The sequence below is a fragment of the Nyctereutes procyonoides genome, unplaced genomic scaffold (assembly GCF_905146905.1).
Source record: "Nyctereutes procyonoides isolate TBG_1078 unplaced genomic scaffold, NYPRO_anot_genome, whole genome shotgun sequence".
Taxonomy (NCBI): domain Eukaryota; kingdom Metazoa; phylum Chordata; class Mammalia; order Carnivora; family Canidae; genus Nyctereutes; species Nyctereutes procyonoides.
The window spans coordinates 23,116,324-23,138,429 of record NW_026575049.1 but is presented as its reverse complement, the minus strand read 5'-3'; the positions used below and the strand labels follow the sequence as shown (position 1 = coordinate 23,138,429).

General features: G+C 48.5%; 1 protein-coding gene across 2 annotated transcripts in view; it reads right to left on the bottom strand.

The window, feature by feature from the left end:
* SCUBE1 (signal peptide, CUB domain and EGF like domain containing 1) overlaps positions 1–22,106 on the bottom strand; it is a 142,629-nt gene that overhangs the window by 111,310 nt on the left and 9,213 nt on the right. For both annotated transcript variants that reach the window (XM_055328942.1, XM_055328943.1), the window contains exon 3: positions 9,255–9,383. In XM_055328942.1, coding sequence (XP_055184917.1) covers positions 9,255–9,383 — 129 coding nt within the window. The remainder of the gene's footprint in view (positions 1–9,254; positions 9,384–22,106) is intronic.

Genomic DNA, 22,106 nt, shown 5'->3' with positions numbered 1-22,106 from the left:
GTCAGCCTCATTTCTGCTAATTAACTCAGAATGCTTTTTGTACTCTGTTGATCAGGGTTTAGGCCAGCCATCATCCCAGACAAATTCAGCCCATTCAGTAGTGGCTGAGAGAGGAATGTTACAGCCAGACAAGACTCCTGACCCGCACTCCTGGAGACCAAAAAACAGGAGATGGAAATGGGCTTCACTGTCCCTGATGGGTGATGGGCTGTGAGTGGGGCTCCCAATAACAGACCAGAAATGGTCAAGACTGTGTAAAGCAGCCAAGAACAGAGAACCTTCCAACCACTCTGTCAGTCTCCATGGCCATTGAGCACTAACCGGGGGCAGGCTCTGCGCTGGAAGCTTCACTGGGAAGCATGAACGCAATTCCCACTGATATCAAGCAGGTAATTAAATACCCGAAGTTGTTGATTGTGAGCAATAGGGCATGGTGAGGATTGCAGCAAACAGGAAGTACATCCCGAAGGGGCCAGCTGCAGCACAGCTCCTGTCAGTTGCCCTAGTACCACACTGAGACGTGGGCAGGAGATGGCCCCTGCCCTGGGGCCCCATGCTTTGTTGGGTGTGTGTGTGGGGGTCCCTGCTCCACCCCTGTGGCTGTAGTCTTCCCCATGGAGTAAGGAGTCCATAGGGGATCACATACCCGCCCTTCTAAACCACATGCTGGACATTTAAGACCCTTAAATTCCCTGTCCAAATGGCCCCAAGTCTGTTCCCAGAGGGACAGATGACACTTAGAATCAAGCAGTGGAGAAAGGAAAGGTGGCTTGGGAGCAAATGGCCAGAGCCTGGACATTCAGGTTAGGCTGTCTTCAGGTTCCCTGTGGTGTAGGCTGAAGTCAACCATGAGGAGAAGGGGTGGAAGCAGGCACTGCCTACACTAGTGCTTTCTGACACAAAACTCCAAGGAATCCTAGATCCTAAATTCCAGTCTCGCCTTCCAGGTCATTAGGAAGGAGTATTTGATGAGGCAGGAGGGACTGAATATGTTCTAGCTTTGAAGCTTTATACCTATTTAGCCATGTGGCATCCAGGCCTCCATCTGCATTCCTGCCCAAGCCCCACAACATCAGGGGCCAGGTAGAACAATGCTGCAAATACTGATTTTTATGTGCCGTCCCTTGATTTTTTTAATCAATCAATTGGTTAATTGTGTATTTATTTATTAGGTTTTATTTTAATCACCTGGTACTCATCACAACAAATGTACTCCTTATTCCCTGTCATCTACTTCTCCCACCACCCCACCCACCTGCCCTCTGGTAACCATCAGTGTGTTTTCTATAGTTAAAAGAGTCTGGGGCAGCTGGGGTGGCTCAGCAGTTTACTGCCACCTTTGGCCCGGGGTGTGATCCTGGAGACCTCGGATCGAGTCCCAGGTCTGGCTCCCTGCATGGAGCCTCCTTCTCCCTCTGCCTATGTCTCTGCCTCTCTCTGTGTGTCTCTCATGAATGAATAAATAAATAAAATCTTTAAAAAAGAAGTCTGTTGCTTGATTTGTGTCTCTTTTTTCCTTGCTTGTTTGTTTTGTTTCTTAAGTTTCACGTATGAGTGAAATCATATGGCATTTGTCCTTCTCTGACTGGCTTATTTCACGTAGCATCATACTCTCTAGCTCCATCTGATTCACACAAATGGCAAGACTCCATTCTTATTAATGACAGAGTAATATTCCGTTGCATAGATATACCACATCTTCTTTATCCATTCATCAATTGATAGCCACTTGGGTTGCTTCCATCTCTTGGCTGTTGTAAACAATGCTTCTAGAAACATGGAGGTACCATAAACATTAGTGTTTTCATATTCTTTGGGTAAATACCCAGTAGTATGATTGTTGGATGGTAGGGTAGTTCTATTTTTAACGTTTTGAGGAACCTCCATACTGTTTTCCAGAGTGGCTACACCAGTTTGCATTCCGAATAGTGCAAGAAGGTTCCTCTTTGTCCAATCCTCGCCAATACCTGTTGTTTCTTGGTGTTGCTGGTTTTGGCTATTCTGAGAGGTGTGAGGTGATATCTCACTGTGGTTTTGATTTGCATTTTCCTGATGATGAGTAATGTTGAGCATCTCTTCATGTGTTTGTTGGCCATCTGGATGTCTTCTTTGGAAAAAATGTCTATCCATGCCTTCTGCCCATTTTTAAACTGGATTATTTGTTGTTTGGGTGTTGAGTTGTATCAGTTATTTTTTAAAGATTTTATTTATTCATGAGAGACAGAGAGAGAGGCAGAGACATAGGCAGAGGGAGAACGAGGCTCCTTGAGGGGAGCCCCCATTGTGGGACTCAATCCCGGGATGCCAGGACCACGCCCTGAGCTGGAGGCAGATGCTTAACCACTGAGCCACCCAGGTGTCCCATATCAGTTCTTTATATATTTTGGATACTAACCCTTTATCAGACCTGTTATTTGCAAATATCTTCTCTCATTCCATAGGATGCCTTTTAGTTTTGTTTCCTTCATTGTGCAGAAGCTTTTTATTTTGATGTAGTCCCAACAGTTTATTTTTGCATTTGTTTCCCTTGCCTGCAGGGACCTATCTAGAAAAAGTTGCTATGGTTGATGTCAGAGACACTACTGCTTGTCCTCTTTTCTAGAATTTTTATGATTTCAGGCCTCACATTTAGGTCTTTAAACCACTTTGAATTTATCTTTTGTCTACAATGTAAGAAAGTGGTCCAGCTCCATTTTTTTTTTTGCACACTGCTGTCCAATTTTCCAAGCACCATCTGTGGAAGACACAGTCTTTTACCCATTGGATATTCTCTCCTGTTTCCCCACTGAGGATGATGTTAGCTGTGGGTTTTTCATGTACGGCCTTTATTATGTTGAAATATGTCCCCTCTAAATCCTTGTTGAGGGAGTTTATCATGAATGGATGTTATCCTTCAACAAATGCTTTTTCTGTGTCTACTGAAGTGAATATGGTTCATACTCTCTTATTGATGTATTATGCTGATTGATTTGTGAATAGTGAATCACTCTGGTATCCTGGGAATAAATCCCACTTGATCATGGTGAATGATCTTTAAAAATGTATTGTTGGATTTGGTTTGCTAGTATTTTGATGAGGATTTTTGCATCTTCGTTCATCAGAGATATTGGCCTGTAGTTCTCTTTTTTGGTAGTGTCTGAATCTGGTTTTGGTATTAGTGTTATGCTGGTCTCATAGAATGAATTTTAAAGTTTTTATTCCTCTTCTATTTTTTTTGAAATAGTTTGAGAAGAACAGGCATCAGTTCTTTAAAAGTGTGGTAGAATTTGCTTGAGAAGCCCTCTGGTTCTGGACTTTTGTTTGTTGGCAGTTTTTTGATTACTGATTCAGTTTCATTGCCGGTAATGGCACATTTTCTATTTCTGTCTGTTCACATTTTCTTTTTTTTTTCTGTTCACATTTTCTATTTCTTCCTGCTTCAGTTTTGGTAATTTATAGGTTTCTGGGAATTTATCCATTTCTTCCGAGTTATCCAATTTGTTCGCATATAAGTTTTCATAATATTCTTATAACTGTTTGTATTCTGTGGCATGTGTTATAATTTCTCCTCTCTCATTTGTGATTCCAATTACTTGGATCCTTTCTCTTTTTTTCTTGGTAAGTCCGGCTAAAGGTTTATTAATTTTATTATCTTTTCAAAGAACCAGCTTCTGGTTTCAATGATTTATTCTATTGTGTTTTTTTAGTTTCTATTTCATTTATTTCTGCTCCAATCTTTATTATTTCCTTTCTTTTGCTGGTTTGGGTTTTGTATGTTGTCCTTATTCTAGCTCCTTTAGATGTAAAGTTAGGTTGTTTTTATGAGATTTTTCTTGCTTGAGGGAGGTGTGTAGTGCTATAAACCTCCCTCTTAGAACTGCTTTGGCTGTATCTCAGTTTTTGAACCATTGTGTTTTCATTTTATTTCCAGGTACTTTTTTATTTTTCTTTTATTTCCTGGTTGACCCATTCATTGTGTAGTGGCATTTTATTTAATCCCCATGTTATTTGTGGTCTTTTCAGATTTTTTATTTATTTTTATTTTTTTTAAAGATTTATTTATTTATTTATGATAGAGAGAGAGAGAGAGAGAGAGAGAGAGAGAGAGAGAGAGAGAGAGAGAGGCAGAGACACAGGAGGAGGGAGAAGCAGGCTCCATGCCGGAAGCCCGACGTGGGACTCGATCCCGAGACTCCAGAATCGCGCCCTGGGCCAAAGGCAGGCGCTAAACCGCTGAGCCACCCAGGGATTCCCCTTTTCAGATTTTTTTTTTAAACTAATTTTGTTGGGTTTTTTTTTTTTAATTTTTTTAAAAATTTATTTATGATAGAGAGAGAGAGAGAGAGAGAGAGAGAGAGAGAGAGAGAGAGGCAGAGACACAGGCAGAGGGAGAAGCAGGCTCCATGCACCGGGAGCCCGATATGGGATTCGATCCCGGGTCTCCAGGATCGCGCCCTGAGCCAAAGGCAGGCGCCAAACCGCTGCGCCACCCAGGGATCCCCCCTTTTCAGATTTTTTAAAAAAGATTTTATTTATTTATTCATGAGAAACACACACAGAGAAAGAGGCAGAGACACATGCAGAGGGAGAAGCAGGCTCCACACATGGAGCACGACGTGGGACTCGATCCCGGGTCTCCAGGATCACGCCCTGGGCTGAAGGTGGTGCTAAACCACTGAGCCACCTGGGCGGCCCCTCAGATATTTTTCTTGTGGTTGATTTCTAGTTTCATAGTATTGTGGTCAGAAAAGGTACGTGGTATGACTTCGATCTTTTAGAATTTGTTGAGGCTTGGGATCCCTGGGTGGCGCAGTGGTTTGGCACCTGCCTTTGGCCCAGGGCGTGATCCTGGAGACACAGGATCGAATCCCACGTCAGGCTCCCGGTGCATGGAGCCTGCTTCTCCCTCTGCCTGTGTCTCTGCCTCTCTCTCTCTCTCTGTGTGTGTGTGTGACTATCATAAATAAATAAAAATTAAAAAAAAAGAATTTGTTGAGGCTTGTTCTGTGAGCCAGTATATGATCTATTCTGTGACATCTCTTGAATTTTTAAAGAAGATTTTATTTATTTATTCATGAGAAACACAAAGAGAGAGACAGGGAGAGAGAGTGAGGCAGAGACACAGGCAGAGAGAGAAACAGGTTCCCTGCAGGTAGCCCAAAGTGGGACTTGATCCCAGGACCCCAGAATCACAACCTGAGCCAAAGGTAGATGCTCAGGACACCTGAGTGGCTCAGCAGTTGGGCGCCTGCCTTCGGCTCAGGTTGTGATCCCAGGATCTGGGATCGAGTCTCACATTGGGCTCCCTGCAAGGAGCCTGCTTCTCCCTCTGCCTATGTCTCTGCCTCTCTCTCTCATGAATAAATAGATAAATATTAAAAAAAAAAAAAGGTGGATGTTCAATCACTGAACCATCCAGGTGCCCTACCCCTTGATTTTTAAATGTTGATAAATCAATCCATGAGGAGGAGGATAATAGTAATGATTACAAAAACACTGGGAGGATAAACCAAACGTGCTTGCAGGCTGAATAAGGACTGCAGGCTGCCCGCATGAAATCTCCGCAACAGGGTGACAGTATCCATCTGGAACCTGCACAAAATGTGACATCTGGACGTGCAGCTTTCTGTACTTGCTTTGTTACTTAATCATCATAGTGACCCTTCGAGATAGGAATTACTGACCCATGTTGTAGTTAGGGGAACGAGGCTTGGAGGGTTTGAGGAACTGGTCCCAAACCATCAACTCATGAGTGGTGGTGCCAGAACTTGAGCCTAAATCTTCAACCTCCAAGCCCAGCTTCCTCTTCTGGTTTTCCGTGTTTTTGCCAACATTTATCCCAACGCTGTACCAACATCTATCCCAACGCTTTAACTCTCACTGCATGCTATGGAAGAAGGATGTGAGGCTCTGGGAGGTCACGTGGTCAGTGTGGGATGGAGCTGGTTGGAACCAAGGTCTGACTTCTTTAGAGCTAGAGTTTTGTCTTGAGAAGGAAAAAGCCCAAACAAAAACAAGTCTGTCGAGAAGGTTCTGCCCTTAGCTAAAAGCAGAGGAGCAACAGAGAAAGCCTTTTCTCGGTTGCCATATGTGTGAGTTAGAGCCGTATGAAGTTGCAATCTGTGCTTGGAGGTGGGGGTGGGGATAGTCCTACCGAGTTCTTTATATCAATCAGCGCCAAAAGAATCTGTTGTAAAAATAAAAATAAACCCACCCAGACTCTGCCATTTGTCGGGAGACATTGGGTGTACCTGCCATTGTCTAGAACAAGGGTAATTATGAACAGGTAGTTCTGCATAGGTAAGAGTGCTATGACCAGAAGGGGAGCTCAGACACAATCCAGGGAGTGAAGATGGCTGGCTCTGGCCTCCACTGGCCCACCCCTATGCATTTCTTTCTGAAAGTTGGTGAGCAGGATTGGATGTTCATGACATTTTGGGTGCTCGGTGCTAGGTACTCTGCTGGATGCTCAACAGCCATGATCTCATTCAATCCTCACAAACAGGGACTATGAATTCCATTTTACAGGTGAGAAAACAGGCATAGAGGTGAAGTGACTGACCAAAGGGCACACAGCTGGTACTGGCAGGGCCAGGACCTAAGCCCAGAACTGGCAGTTCCTGAGGCCTGTCATCTGGGATCCTGGGTACTACTGCCTGTTGTCTCATGGGGATGGATATCAGCTCTGCCTTCACAAACTAATCAGTTACTGAAGTGAACTCTTGCTGTCTTCTGAAAAAGTGACAACTGGTAAAACTCCAGGCTTATGCCCTGGGAGGATTAAAGGAGATAACGCTTGGACGATACTTCACTTGGTGTCTGGCACAATAACTGTCCTACAGCACAGCCTAATCAAATGCCCTGGCCACCTCTGCAGCCTCCTGCCACTCCTGCCACCCGTCCTGAGCCCAGGTCCTGGGAGCCCCCCGCAGCTCTGTGCACAGGCTGTGCTCTCGTCCCGGCCAGGGGTTCTGCAACCTCTGCAGAACTTGCTCAGTGCTACCTTCTCTCTGAAGCCCCTCAAGGAGCCACCCCACTTTCAGCCCCACCCTCACCCGGTGCAGGGGTGGCTCTTCACAGGCCCCTTGGGGCTCCCACAGCCGGCTGCCCAGACTTCCATTTCAGCACTTATTTTGGGTGTAATTATATGTTCACAGGTCTGTTTCCCATAACAAGCCTGTCTGAGATCCAACATGCACTAAACAAAAACAGGCAGGGAAACCTAAAGCTAATATGCCACTGGGAGGAAAAGTTCCAGGGTGCCTGGGACGCTGCACTTCCCGTGCCATGCACCCACAGGCCAGCTGGCACAAGGGAAGGTCTGCCAAGCTCTTTCGTAGATGTACTGCACCAAAAGCCATACAAACAACCCGATGACCCTCTGACCCGGTAGGTCCACTTCTGGGAAGAATTGTTACAGGAAACAATTAGGAAAATAAGAAAAACTACACTTATGCCCAGAATCACTTCTGGGTTTTGACAGTAGAAACAGAATAAGCAAACAATCTAAATGACCAGCCACAAAAGGGAGGCTGAGTGACCCAGAGTAACAGTAATGCTTGTTTGTTGATTATCTGCACCTGCTAAATGCCAGTCACTTTGCTCCACCCTGTCATTTTGTCCTCGCACACAACCTGGGGAAGTAGGCAGCACAATTATCCCTGCGAGGAAGCAGGCTCAGAGGTGCTGACAGTAGTGACGGCCACTAGTAGGGGGAGCTCTGTGCCAGGCACCCCTCTCAGCAGCAGGACACTGACTCAGTACTGCTCACGAGAGGCCATGACCAAGCTGCTCGTCATAACCCCCCTTTACCAATGGGAGACTGAGACCCAGATACATTAATAACACATCTACAGCCAAACTCCTGCTGAGTTTGTGGTCTTATCTCCTTGGCTCTAGCTGTTGTCCCCTGTGTCACTCAGCAGCCAGCCGCAGAGGGCCTAGGGGACAGGCACATCTGCTTTGAGACCCTGTGCTCTGTGCCATGGGACGGACCTCCTGCTGCAGACTGCAAACCAGCTCTGTTATGAATTATGACCCTCCAAAGATGCTGAAGTCCTAAAGATCAGTCTCTCTGAACTTAATAGCCTCTGTTGGGGATGGAGTCTTTGCAGAGGAGGTCAGATAAAATCTGACCATGTCCTTAGAGAAGGGGGAGATTTGAACATAGGGATAGATGTACACAGAGCAAAGGCAATGCAAAAGCATAAGGAGAGCATGATCTACAAGCATAGACTGCCTGAAGCTACCAGAAGCCAGGCAAGAGGCCTGGCGCAGATTCTCCCTGGAAGCCCTCCAAAGGAACCAACTCTGCTGACAGCCTGACTTCAGACATCTGGCCTCCAGCCTGTGAGAGAACAAATTTCTGTTGTTTAGGCCACTCAGTTTGTCACATCTTTATAGCAGCTCCAGCTCATTAGTTACTTATCACATTATGAGACAACTGGCAAAATGGTGATAACAGGGGGTGGGGGGGTGTCACTGGAGGTCATGTGATGGGAAAGGGACCACTGATTGCCACTACAGGGAATGACACCGGGCTGCAGAGAGGGCAGCCTCGAGGAGACACACCAGCATGACAATGCTGCCTTCCAATTTCTCTCCCTCTTCTCCTGCATTTTCCCAATTTGACCCAGCAAGCTTGCATTACTCTTCTAAATTTCATCCAACTGGCTTAAATCTACGTATTTGCACCATGAGAATCTGGAGGTATGGTGGGGGCGGGGATCACTGTGATGGGCTGCACTGTGTTCCCCAGATCCGTATGTTGAAGCCCTAACCCCTAGGACCTTAGAACGTGATTATCTGGAGACAGGATAGGATCTTTAAAGTGGTGACTGGGTTACAAATAGGTTGTCAGGATGGGCCCCACTCTAGTAAGACCGGTGTCCTTATAAGAAGAGATTAGGATGCATACAGAGGCAGAGAGAAAGAGCAAGAAACCAGTTACATGTACGCAGAGAGAGAGGACCACGTGAACACACAGCAAGAAGGTGGCCATCTGCAAGCCAAGGAGAGAGGCCTCAAAAAAAACAAATCTACCAACATCCTGACCTCTACTTCTAGCCCCCAGAACCCTCAGAACCAGAAGAAAAGAAGTTCCTGTTGTTTAAGCCGACCAGCCCCTGCTATTTTGTTCTGGCGGCCCCAGGAAAGGAATACAAGGAACCAGAGGAGGGCGAGCCTCCCCCCAGCCCCCAGCGCTGTATGCTGGGGCTGAGGAACAGGCAGGGCATGCCTTAGTGGGCAGGGTGTGGCACCACTGTGTCACTCACCCAGGCAGTTGTGTCCATCGTGGGCCAACATGAAGCCGTCAAAACAGGTGCACCGGTAGTTCCCTGGGATGTTGATGCACTCATGCACGCAGCCCCCGTTGTAGTAGTCGTTCTCACATTCGTCGATGTCTGCAAAACAAGGGCCGGGAGAGGGGTCAGAGGAAGGGCCTCGGAGTCCCCCCCACCCCCACCCCACTGAAGCCACCAGGGCATGGCTGGTTCTGGGATGACTCAATAGGTATTCTCAAAAGTCCTCGCTGGGGGCTGGGGACCCAAAGACCACAGAGATGAAGATCCTGGCCCTGTAATAAAGACTGGCCACTTCCTTACAGGGCAGTGCAGGGTGCATTCCCATGGTGAAGCAGGCAAGATTTGCACCCAGCTCCCCCCCCCCCCCGGCACTGGCTCTCTTAAGCCTCCCAGAGATGGAGAGCTCATGGCTTGTCAAGTGGGGAGTACTGGATAACATGAATTGTGGGGCAGCCCCGGTGGCTCAGCAGTTTAGTGCTGCCTTTGGCCCAGGGCCTGATCCTGGAGACCCAGGATCGAGTCCCACATCAGGCCCCCTGCAGGGAGCCTGCTTCTCCCTCTACCTGTATCTCTCTCTCTCTGTGTCTTTCATGATTAAATAAATTAAATCTTAAAAAAAATAATAAAGCGAATTCTGCACACCACCCAAAAAAAAGTAACCTCTGCAATGAGCGCCAAGTCCATACACTCCACGCAGTTTCCTTCCACAGCAGCGCCCAAAGCCTGAATTTCTACTGCTTCAGATTCTTCGTTATAACAAAGGCCTCTGTCTCATAAACAATGACCAACAGCCTTTGTAAAGGTCACCCTTTCTGCTGTTTTAAGTTTTTTTTTTTTTTCCAACATTCTCCATCGGGGGTCGCAGGGCTATGGGTTCTGGAGTTCCCGAGAGATTTGAGAGACCTCGGAGCGTCCCCGGAAGGCGCCTCGTTAACACCCAGCGAGCAGCTTGTCCACGCAGGTCCCGCGGGCCACGCCGTCCGTCATTCCCTCTTCACGCCCCACGGGAACTCCGGGAGGTGCGCACCGTCATCCTTCTGCTGACTTCACAAGTGCGCCGAAGGAAGCGGGGAACCGGGGGCGCGCCAGGCCCCAGCCCACGGTCACGCACCCGCGGACGTGGAGCGAGCGGGCTTCGAACCAGCCGGCCCGGCTTGGGGGCTCCGGGGGCTCCAGGGCCGCCGCCATGTCCGGGAGCAGCGAGCAGCAGGCGCCAGGGCCCGGCGGGACCCACCAGCATCGCCTGGAGGGTTCGGTAACCTCCTCCCGGCACTTGCTCCCTCCATCCGCACCCGCTCCAACCTCCACGGACAACGCACGGACGCGGGAAGGGGCAGCAACCGGAAGTGCCCGCACAGCGGAACCGGAAGTACTCTACTCAGGGGGAACAGGAAGTGTCTGCGCTAAGCACAACCGGAAGTGCCTCGCAGGATGAATGGGTCCCTCCCTTCCCGCGTGTAGGAGGCTGGGCCCGGCGAGGCGGGGGGACTGAGGGCCAGCCTGGCGACTCCTCGAAAGGCACGAGGGGCTGGCCCACAGAGCGACACCCAGCTCCGCGTGCTCTCCGTGCTGATGCGCAGGGGACGAAGGCCACGGGGCCAGTCAGAGTTCGCAGGTGGGAATGCCCATCGGAAGACTCGCTCGCTCGGGAGGTAGTGAGCTCCCTAACTCCGGAGGTGACCAAGCGCTGCCTGGACATCTGCCCGCCAGGGACGCTTGCAGCAGCAGAGGGGATAACTGCGGTGGAAATAGCAGCACGAAGATGCCGGAAAACAGAGCCCGGGCGGCGCCGGCCACTGCATGTGCCCACCCATCCAGCCGAGGCCCGAATTGCCAAAGGTGCGAGACACAGAAGCTTCCACCTAACCTGCCTGCCGTGGCCACCAGCCTCAGTCGGGACTCCGGCTCGGTCCCGCAGAGTCACTTCAATGGTCTTTAATCATGATACTTCATACACTTAGACGTTGAAGGAGGATATACGATTTTACGTTTGGAGGGGCACAGCGGTTTCTAAAGACTGAGATATTGATTACTTCTCATTCTCTGCAGCCCTGACCTTTTTGCGGAAGCCCCAGGGAACTCAATCTGACCACCTTTCTCCCGGAATCTCCCAGACACTCCAGAGGCAACATGGCCCTACTTTCATCCCTTAACCTGCCCTTCCCTAGGGTTCCTCGCCCCTGTGAATATTGTTATCCTGATCCCTCCCGAAAGACATTGATTCCCCTGCCAAAGCATGGTTTTTTCTACGCGCTTAACACGGTGACAGCCTGCCCATTGGTCCCCCATTCCACCAGCTACTCAGCGTGGGCCTCATCTCTCATCTGATCTGAGCCAGCAGCCCCCAGACCGTTCCCTTCCTCCGCTCCTTCGTATGAACAGGTGGATCAGGAGAAGATGGCCTGGACCCCAGTACTGGGGGTGGAGCCTGGTCAGTCTAACCCAAACAGCATATGTAGCAGCAGCTCTTGTTTCCGGGGCCGGCATATGACTTAGGCTGGATCAGTGAGATTGAGGGGACGCACTTTTACTCCATGCTTGGGTAAAAGAATTCTCTCTCTCAACTTGTATCTTAGAAGGAATTATGCAAATACAGGAACACCAGCTCATTTAATTTTCACAGCAACCCTCTGGAGTGGGCATTTTAACTTCATTTTATGGTTGAGCAAACTAAAGTGCAGAGAGGAGAGGTAATTGCTCAATGTCACATAGTAAACGGCAGGGCAAGGATCAGAACAGAGGTTTTTTAGTCTGAAAAACCTGTGTCCTTTCTAATAAGTTAGAATGCCCATGACATGCCAGGCATTGGCAAATTACTCCATACACATTATTACACCCTTGGCACATCTACACTGTGGCTGAGAAAGTATTATCTAATCATCCAAACACTCATTTATCCATTCATCCTTCCATTTGTCGGTTCATGCTAAAATCTATTCATCTAAATATCCAGTCAGCTAATCATCCTTCTAGTCATCCAATCACCTATTATTCACCCATCCATTTATCCAGCCAAATATCTACCCATGTATCCAAATATGCATATATCCATCTAAATATTCAGCTAGGCCCCCATCCTTTTATTCATTTAAACATTGAAACATCCATCCATTCTATATCCATTCACTCATCCACCATCCACATGTCTACCCACCACTGATACACTCACCCATCTATACACACACACATTCCACACACCTGTACCCACTCACTCATCCATCTATCCAGCCATTCACTCATCCATCCATTTATATATATATTCATCCACCCATCAACTTCTTCAAACATGATCCCTCTAAACAGCTTATAAAATACATATAATAAGATTTAAAAAAAGATGTTAGGAAGAAGAAAAAGAAATGAGGTTGAAGGATAAGAGAAAGCTGGTGAAAGTATACAAATAAATTTGGTAATTCCAGTACGATTTCAAAAAAGCCAGCCACAAATATGGCTCCTAGATTTCCAGAAACCAAAGCAAAGAAGGAAACACAGAGTCACCACATCCATAAAATGCAATTAAACCAGCTCTTTCAATGGTGGTAAAGTCTAATAAAAATGTCTCTTCCCTGGTTAGGATAATCACATGCCCGGATTTGCTTGGCATAGTTCCAGTTTATGCTGTTGTTTGGGTGTAATTATTGACAATACACTTTTCACTCTCAAAATAATAAACTACTTGGTCACCATACCCATAAGGCATTATAAAGAGATTGCTGAATAACCAATAAAATGACTCTAGCCTTTTCCTTCCCATGATACTGTGTTGGCCACAGTAGATGCCAGAAGGCAGAAGCGTGCAGGAATGTTCACTGCTCATACCTCTTCCCTTACTTTATCTCCAAGGGATTTCCCCCAAATCGAAGCATCTCTTAGAACCATCAGTTTCCCCTCCAATCCCCAGGCCCAAAGTGCTATCACATGCTTCCCCGAGGCCAGCCTGCAGCATCTGTTCACAGCTAAGCCCCCTCCCCTGATTTCTGTGTCTGTGTGTTGAGTTTTTGTTGTTGTTGTTTTTTAATCATGTGAGCTTCCTGCTTTAATAACAAGAGAAATAAATGCACAAACAAATCAACTAAAAAAAAATGTCAGCCAAAGCAAGTGGATTTGTTTCTGAAAAAAAAAAAAAAATCCATGAACTGCCACTCCTGGAGGAGGCCCCACAGGCTACCAAGACGTCTGGCAGGCTCGGGCCACTTTTTAAGGACTGTTAAGGCTAGAGAGAGAATGGAGCAGGCGAATGGTGTAGGGAGAGGGTGGTGATGGAATGGAGGGGGACAGAGCCAAGCTCTCTGGATGTTTATTCTTAAAGGACTATTGTGGGTTGAACTGTGTCATTCCCAAAGATGTTTTGGTGGCCTGACCCCCAGTATCTGTGAATGTGACCTGATTTGGAAATAGGATCTTTGCAGATGTAAGCAAATTAAGATGAGGTCATCCTGGATTAGGATGGGACATAATCTAATGACTGGTGTCCATATAAGAAGAGGGAAATTTGGATACACACAGAGAGGATATTAGGACAGAGAGGAGAACACTGTGGAGAAACACACAGAGACACAGAAGGAAGATGGCCATGTGATGACCAAAGCAAAGATTGGAGGAAGGGAGCTGCATAAGAGCCAGGGGGTAGTGCTACCCCCATTTTACTGATGTGGAGACTGAGGCACAGTGTGGCTGAGCACCCAGTTTCCCAGGCCCTAGCCTGTGCCTGTGTTCCAAGGCAGATTCCATATCTTGTTGGAGCCATATCCTTTGGGTGCATGAGATGAACAACTTGTTACAAGTGCTTCACGTTCCAGAAAGTTATTAAGAAGTGTGGGAAGGAGATGTCATGTGCCTCATTTTTATTTCTAAGGTGTATACCTATCTCAGAGGCTGAGGGATGGTTACAGGGAAGGTTTGTAGGAGGGGAAACCATGGGGAGAACAAAAGACCTGATCGGAGTGCTAGGGGTAAGTCCGATAGCTAACCCTAGTCCTCCCTGCTCCTTCTACAGCTAGGATTTTTTTTTTTTTTTTTTTTTTAGTTTTTGGTTATGAAAACTCAGTTCTCAACAGAAAACAGTTTCCAACATCTCACAGAACAGAGCAAAGCAGCACAGGAGCTGCTTATTATGGGATTTTAAAAAGCACACACTGTTTCATTTTTCCTATATTAAAGGCAGCCATGCACACGTGATCCCACAGCTATGGTTCTGTGCCAACAGGAGTGGTTTGGAACTCGAATGGGATGAGTTTAGTTTTATTATTTTTTTTCAATTAATTCAAAATTGATTCTCGTTGCGCCATAAAATATATATTTATTTTGCAATGCTTAGGTTCTAAAAGATTGCATTGCAATGTGTTGGGGCTCCTTCTCATTTTATTTTCATGTTTTTTCAGGGCATTTTCCTGAAAATCACGATGGACTGGAGAGGTTCTCAAAATGAGGGTTTTTAAAGTCCCCCCCCCCACTCCCGCTTTCAGAGATCATTACTGAAAAACGCCTTCTTGTTTCCCCTTGAAATTGGCATTTTTCTTGACATTCCTTGCAGACCGTGGAGACCAAACGCTCTAACAAAGACCCCTCCCCTGGCTGGGCACTAGCACGTCTTTTCCTTTGTCTGGGGGCTTTAGGAAAAACTGTGCACTCCTCAGATCAGGCAACCGTTCTGGGAGAGATGTATGGCTTAGGAAGTTGGGTCCTTATTGGTGAATAAATCTTAATCCGGTTTGTTGGCTAATTACGCTCAAGGGAAGGTAGTTTTGCAGGGCCGCCTAGCAGGAAGGATTAAGCCTCCTGTCTCCGGTGGCACAGGGTTAAGCTCCGGGTTTGTAATGATTGAGTAATGAGACCCGGCTCTCTGTGGACCCCTGGCATCCATTGATCAGGTTTCCCTTCTGAGGAGACAATGCTAGAAGTAGGCCCAGCAGTTAATTATGGGAAAGGTCAAAGGTCACACAAAACCAACACAAATCTATATACTTTTTCATTCCTCACTGCACACAATGACCGTGGCTCAGCCAGAGGGTGGGAAGGCCCTCGCCACTGCCCAGCTCGTGATCCAAAGTGACCATGGGGCTCGAGCTGCTTGCTGACCTCCCCCAGCAGCTGCCGCAGTGTCAGGACACCACACTTTCGCTCATGCTGTTCCCTAGCCTGGGGCTCCTTCATCTTTACAGACACCTATGTATGTCTGCAGGCTGAGCCCCAGCATCATCTCCCACCTGAAACCTCTGCTGATCCCCTGGCAGACATGACTCCTCCTCCTCCAGCAGACCCCAGAGCCCCAGGAATGGACAGCAACCATCACTCATGTTTGCTATGTGTCTGTCCTTTGGAGCTGTGCATCCCATGGGACAAGGGCTGCATTCTGTTCAGTGTAAGCTTCGGAAGTGGCAGAGTGTGCTCCGCAAAAGCTCGGTGACAAACAGCAAACAGATGCATAATCATCATAAGCACAGCCTCCATCAACTGACCCCCGACAACGTGTAGGTGGTATGCAGGCCCCTCATGTATGACACCCCGAGAAGTACGTACCAACATCTTTATTTTGTGGCAGGGGAAGCCAAGATTCAGAGAAGTTATCTCCCCTGCCCGAGATCACACAGCTAATACAAGTGGAACCAGAAAGGGAGCCAGGTCACCTGGCTTCAAAGTTAATGCTGTCTTTGTCACAAAGGACCACATATTGTAAGATTCCATTTGTATGAAGTTTCCAGAAAAGCCAAATCTATTGAGACAAAAAGAGATTAGTGGCTTTCTGGGGCTAGGGGCCTGGGCAGTGATGGCTAAGGGGTGTAGATTTCTTTTGGGGGGTAATAAAAAAGTTCTAAAATTGACTGTGGTGATGAGCACTCAGTTCTGTAAATATACTAAAAATCACTGAAAGGTACTTTGGATGAATGAATTGCATGGTATGTGAATTGTGTCTCAATAAAGTTGTACAATATTTTTCTTTTTTTTTTTAGGGAGAGAGAGAGGGAGCATGTGCAAGCAGGACGTGGAAGAGGGAGAGAGAGAGGGAGAGAATCTTAAGCAGGGTCCATGCTCAGCACGGAGCCCAACACAGGGCTCGATGCCACGATCCCGAGATCATGACCTGAACCGAGACCAAGAGTCGGATGCTTAGCCGACTGAGCCACCCAGGAGCCCTAGTTGTTTACAATCTTTAAAAAGTTAATGCTGTCACCGCTTTCATCTGTTGCCCTGGCTGGGTCACTGGGACTCTGCCTGGACACAGGGAAACCACAAAGATGCTCATTCTGAATTGACCTCAAATGCCACCTGCCCAGTGTGTGCTCACAGTGAGCGTGTGGCTCACAAGATCCAGGTGGAACTTTCCTACCAAATCAAAGGACAAAGACCAGTTGATTATTCCCTTTCTCCCTCAAAAACACCTGGAACCTTTTTGCTGGAGGCTGTTTCCCAAGCTCTGACATCAAGCCTGACGACATCAAAGCAACCTGGTCAAGGGAAAGCTGATCTGTGAGAATGTTCTAGATGGAAGGGAGGAGGTGCCCCAGGCTGCCAGCTCAGAGTTGAGACACCCCCCCACACACACTGCCAATTAATTACAGGCACATTCATTCTTCTCTCCTCTTAGCAAAAGGCAGCAGAGAAGCCCCCAAACCACCAAACTGCAAGCTCTGGGGGGCTGCTGCCCAGGCCCAACCACCTCTGAACTCAACAGGAGGGCAATCAGAGGCATGCAGCTGCCAGAGAGCCTGAGCTGCCCCACAGAATGGGAAAGCTGGCACCCCGAGGGCTCCTCTGAAGCCCCCACTGGGTTTTATAAGGGGTAACCAAGCCCAGACAGGGGAACTGAGGTGCTAATCTTATCAGCAAGTCTCGAGCTGACAGTAGCTTGAACCCAAGACCTCAGGGAGGCCCCGTGGGCTCAGGCAGTGGGCAGGCCTAAGCGGGCCGGATGCAGTCAGCCTTCCTTCTTTCTCCCCAAACCCCCAGTGCAGTTTCTGTCCAACATAAACAGCAACGGCTGTGGCAACTCCCCCCAGACACCATCTCAGTTGCAAGTGGCTTACTCCTAACCAGAGCCCAAGCAGGAAGGCTTAACAACTTCCCCTGTCACAGAAAAAGAAACCAATGCTCAGAGAGCTCAGAGCTCCCACAGCTAGTAGGTGGCAAAGCCAATATTGGAATGCAGGCAGGCTCATTCCAGGCTCTGCCCTCCTAAGCTTGACACAGTCCCAACCTTGACACAGTCCTCTGGAGAATTTCCCAGTCTCAGTGACCCAAGAAGTCAAGGCCCACAGTCCATGCTGAGCATCAAGCTGCCCCCCTGCCCCCTTTGCTCCTAGACTAACGCTTTCCCCAGGCTGGCTCCTCACCCTCAGCCCAGACCCCAGCCACAAGGAGTACCAGCCCGATGGACAACAAGGACCCAGACACAGATCAACTCAGCTCATATAGGAGCACCTCCCCTGCCAACACACCAGCCAGGCCCAGGCCTGTCTACGGGGCTGCCAGCGGGAAGAGACAGGTGACCAACAGTCCAACCTGAACCCATCTGCCACCCCCAGAGACTAATCCAGCATTAGGCGCCACCATGGCAAGGAGCATGCTGAAAAAAGCTGTCCACCACAAGGGGCCAAAGGGACCTGGGATCTCCTAGCTCTAGGCGTCAACTTTGCAATCATCCACTAGGGCCCAACAGGTCCTCGGACCTGCCCCAGGTCACGTGGGGCTGGCACCTAGTTCTCCTCGGACCCACGCCTAGCTCTACTCTCCCTGGCACAAGGGGCAGGAGGCCCAGACAGGAGGAAGGTGGCTCCCGGAGCAAGGAGTACATCCTGGAGCTCTGAGAGGGAGGAGGGAGTGATCAGTCCCAGAGCTGTTATTAGCCAGGCCAGAATCCAAGCTGGCCGCCTGGGGTCTTAAAACTCTCTCCTCCCAGGACTGTAGCCCTGGCCCATCTGGAGGACCTCCTCAGAGCCGAGGCCCCGTGACCTTGCCCGCACACACAAGCCCTCTGGCCCTCTTTGTCTCAAGGCCTTGGGGGAAGGCTGCCATCCCTTTCAGTAGCATCCAAAGGCCAACAGGCCCGCAGTTTATTTTCTTAGAAATAATGGTTTTTTCTAGTTAGCATTCCTTAGATGGAAAAACAAATACAGCCACTGTAATAAGAAGCAGCCAAGAGGAGGAGAGAGAGCCTAGAGGAAGGGGCAGAGAGGGGTCTGTGCCCCAGGGGTGGGGTGGGGGGCTGAGGGCGGTGGGGGCAGGGGAGAGACCCTCTAACCCTAGGAGAAATGAGGATTTAAAGATTTTATTTATTTATTCATGAGACACACACACAGAAACAGGCAGAGAGAGAAGCAGGCTCCCTGTGGGGAGCCCAATGCAGGACTCGATCCCAGGACCCTGGGATCATGCCCTGAACCAAAAGCAGATACTCAACCACTGAACCACCCAGGCATCCCAGAAATGGGGTTTAGAGGAAACAGAAAGTATGACATGCAAGCTCTGGGATACCTTCAGCGCACTTTCCTCCTTGGTGGTTGGCAAGCAGGTGCCATTGCTCTGACTGCCTGGATAAGGAACCAGGCCTCTGGAAGGTTAGGTCACTTACTGGGCTCACTGAGTCAACTGAGCCCCCAGAAGACCTCAGCATTCACACTACAGATGCCTTCATGGGCCATCAGAGCTGGAAGGAAGGTCTGCCTCCCTAACCTAGCCTGGAAAACGCCTCTCTGGGGAGCCTCTCTGGTTTCTTCCCTCCCAAGGCAGAGAGCTGTACTCTTTCTTCTTTACCCTCAGTCTGGTTCTGGGTTTCCATCATTGCCCTTCCCACTTGTGTTATGTTCACATCTCTCTCGGTCCGACTCTCCCACTGACCAGTGAGGTTGGGAAAACATGTCTCGGCCTCAGCTCCAAGCCTGGCACAGAGTAGGTGCTCAGCAAACATTCTCAATACCAAACTGAATCTAGCCTAGCGGATGCATTTTACAGATGGGTAAACTAAGGCTCAGGGAGGCGGCCTTGCCTCCAATGCTTCAATGCCAGCATTATGACATTTCCATTTTTCTTTCTAAAAACAGACATGGGCTCTGCAGAGGCCCAAACTCTGCAGCAGAGCGGAGACCAGTTGCAAGCAATGCCATCTAATTGCTAGCTGACAGCAACTTGGAATTTTAAGTTACATCTGACTTCTTCCTGCCTGCTGGTCTGCTGGACTACAGCGCTTTCATCTTCAGCGGGGCACACGTTAGCATCCATAATTGCACGTTTTAAGACTTGAAGAAGAATTTCCCTCCACCGTCCCCCCCTCCAGCCCACCTCCTACTGCCTTTCCTGGCCTCCCAAAAAGCAGAATTTTATCTGGAGTTTCAATAAACCGTGCAATAATGATGAGGAAAATGATTTAATAAGGTCATAGATAGTATTCTCTAAGAAGGCCAATTGTTTTAAGATTTTTTCTTCTGATGTTAAACTAAACAGATTGCGGGGTGTGTTATTAGGAGTTTTGTTAAAATGCCTAATCGCATGCCCTGTAATCTACCTGACTTCAGTGACTGACAAGTAGACGCTGGGGATATAAAATTCAGGAAGTGGCTATTTACATTCATCACATACATGCTAATTTTGTGATCTCTGATGCCCATAGGTTGTCATTTTTTCCTCTTCTCACACAAAAAAGGGGAAAATAATAATGTATTTGATATTCTGTGGCCAAAACAAAAAAGTTATTTCCCTCAAGAGTTTTAATTATAGCATTCTGGAAAAGGCCCGAGTTGGAACTTGCAAGTGGAATAAACGACTTGAATAAATAGTCTAAAAAATTAAGTACACATAGAAGGGGTGATGTGCACTGCTGGTTCAGACTAAACAGTGATTATCAAGAGGGTCTTAGTTATTTAAACAAGCCATTTGAGGGCGGTTTGCTCCTCGTTTGGGGCCTGGTCCTGATTATAAACGAGAGCTTTTAATTAAGATTAGTAAGACCCAATTCAAGCTATAATTTGGTCCTTTTCCTTAGTAAATGTCTATGAAAACAAAGCAATTAAGGTTAAATGAGTTGAAGCATTTAAAAGGGATGAAATGCCCCCTCCTTGCCCTTGACCTGCCCCCTTAGCAGAAGGAGCATAAACAGGCCCAAGTAATTTAGACCAGGAGGCCAGCACAGGGGTCTGGTGAGCTGGGGGATGCATAGGCTTAGCCTAATGAAAAGAGGCAGGGGCAACAGAATGTGCAAAGGTCCTGGGGTAGGAAAGAGCTGGCAAGTTTGAGGAACCCAAAAATGAGTGATGCTATGGTGTGGTCAGGGAGGGAAGGGTTGAGTGAGAATGAGCAGTTCAATATGATTAGCTGAGTGCCTTGGGCTCAGCCCAAAGGATGTCCTTTCTCAGCTATATGGGTGGGTGGTATGCTTTGATCCTCACATTCACAGGGCCTGGCTCAGATGAGCTTGTGGCGGCAACGGGGGGATGTGAATAAAGGGAAGGGTCTCCGCAACCTTCTCTATGACTCCTAGCTAAGGAGCTCTTCTCACTTTGTTCAGACAGGCTGCTGGGGGTCTTGCCCATGGTTGGGACCCCATGGCTGCCTGAGGTTGGATCCAGGCCCTGCTGCTTCTCAGCTGGGTGACCTGGCTTAGCCTGACCTCCCTGGGTCCAGTTGGCCCAACCTTATCCTGCCACTGGTCCACAACAGATGTCCTCAGGTTAGCCTCTTCCCTTGTCAGGCCTCAGCTTCCTCACCTGTGAAACCTCCAGAATTCAGAGGCTCTGGGAGGCCTTTCCTGCTATCCCTGGGATTTATAATGGTCACTCACTGTCCACCAACACTAGCTCTGGAGCCAGCCCTAAATGAAGTCACATGGGTCATTGCAACCAAGTGTCATAGGCGCTCTGAAAGAGGGATGCTCACAGGTGACATGGGCAGCAGGGAAGTCTTCCTGGAGGAGGTGACTGCTGGAACTCATCCATCTACCCTCTCACTCAACAGATGCCTTCCAAGTTCCATGCCAAGCCTGGCACTGGCTTCCAGGGAATAGAGCGGAACAGGTCACAGACGCTGCCCTTGCAGGGCCCACATTCCAGGAGGAGACACAGGGAAACATCAATGCAGGGTAACATGGACCAAAGCGGAGGTGTGTATGGGTCTGGGGGGGGGTGGCGGGCAACAGAGAGAACTGGTCATCTGTAAAACATGGAGGCTACCCTGGAGGCCCCCTCAAGTCCCTTCCAACTGTGCACATCAGGAGTGTGCCTAGAGTTTCTTCAGATTCTGTCAAGATGCAAATCATCAAGAAAACACGGATTTATCCTCAGCCTTGCCCAGGGCCTTTCTGAACCATCTGAGGCACCTCAGCCTGGCTATAGCAAGCCCCCTGCCAGCGTTCAGCAGACCAGCCAGGGCTCCAGGGCTGCTCTCCGCATGGCTGCAACGTGGCTGAGCATGTGGAAGGCTGGTCATCGTCACACATGCACTGGCCACATGGCAAGATGGCCCTGAAGGCTGGCAAGAAACTGTCCTTGGAATAGGGGAGGGGGACAGGCTGCCTAAGATGGTGGGTTTGCTAAAGGGGTTTTCATGACCAACAGCAGCCTCAGGGTGAAGCAGTGAAGGGTCTAAGAGCCTCAGTCGGCCCCACACAGGGCTTCCCATAACCTGGGTCCATTGGCCGTGAAGAACTAGTGAGATTGTGGAAGCCACGTTCTCTGAGCACGTGTTGCTGAGAATCCATCCTCTGTGCTTATTGCAGTAAACAGTAAGTCTATCAGGTCTGTAGGATAGGGTGCTCATTTCCCCAAGACTCCCACCCCAGCCCTTGCACAGCCTCATACCAGCTCAGCACCTGTGAAGAAAGGCCCCAGGGAAGGA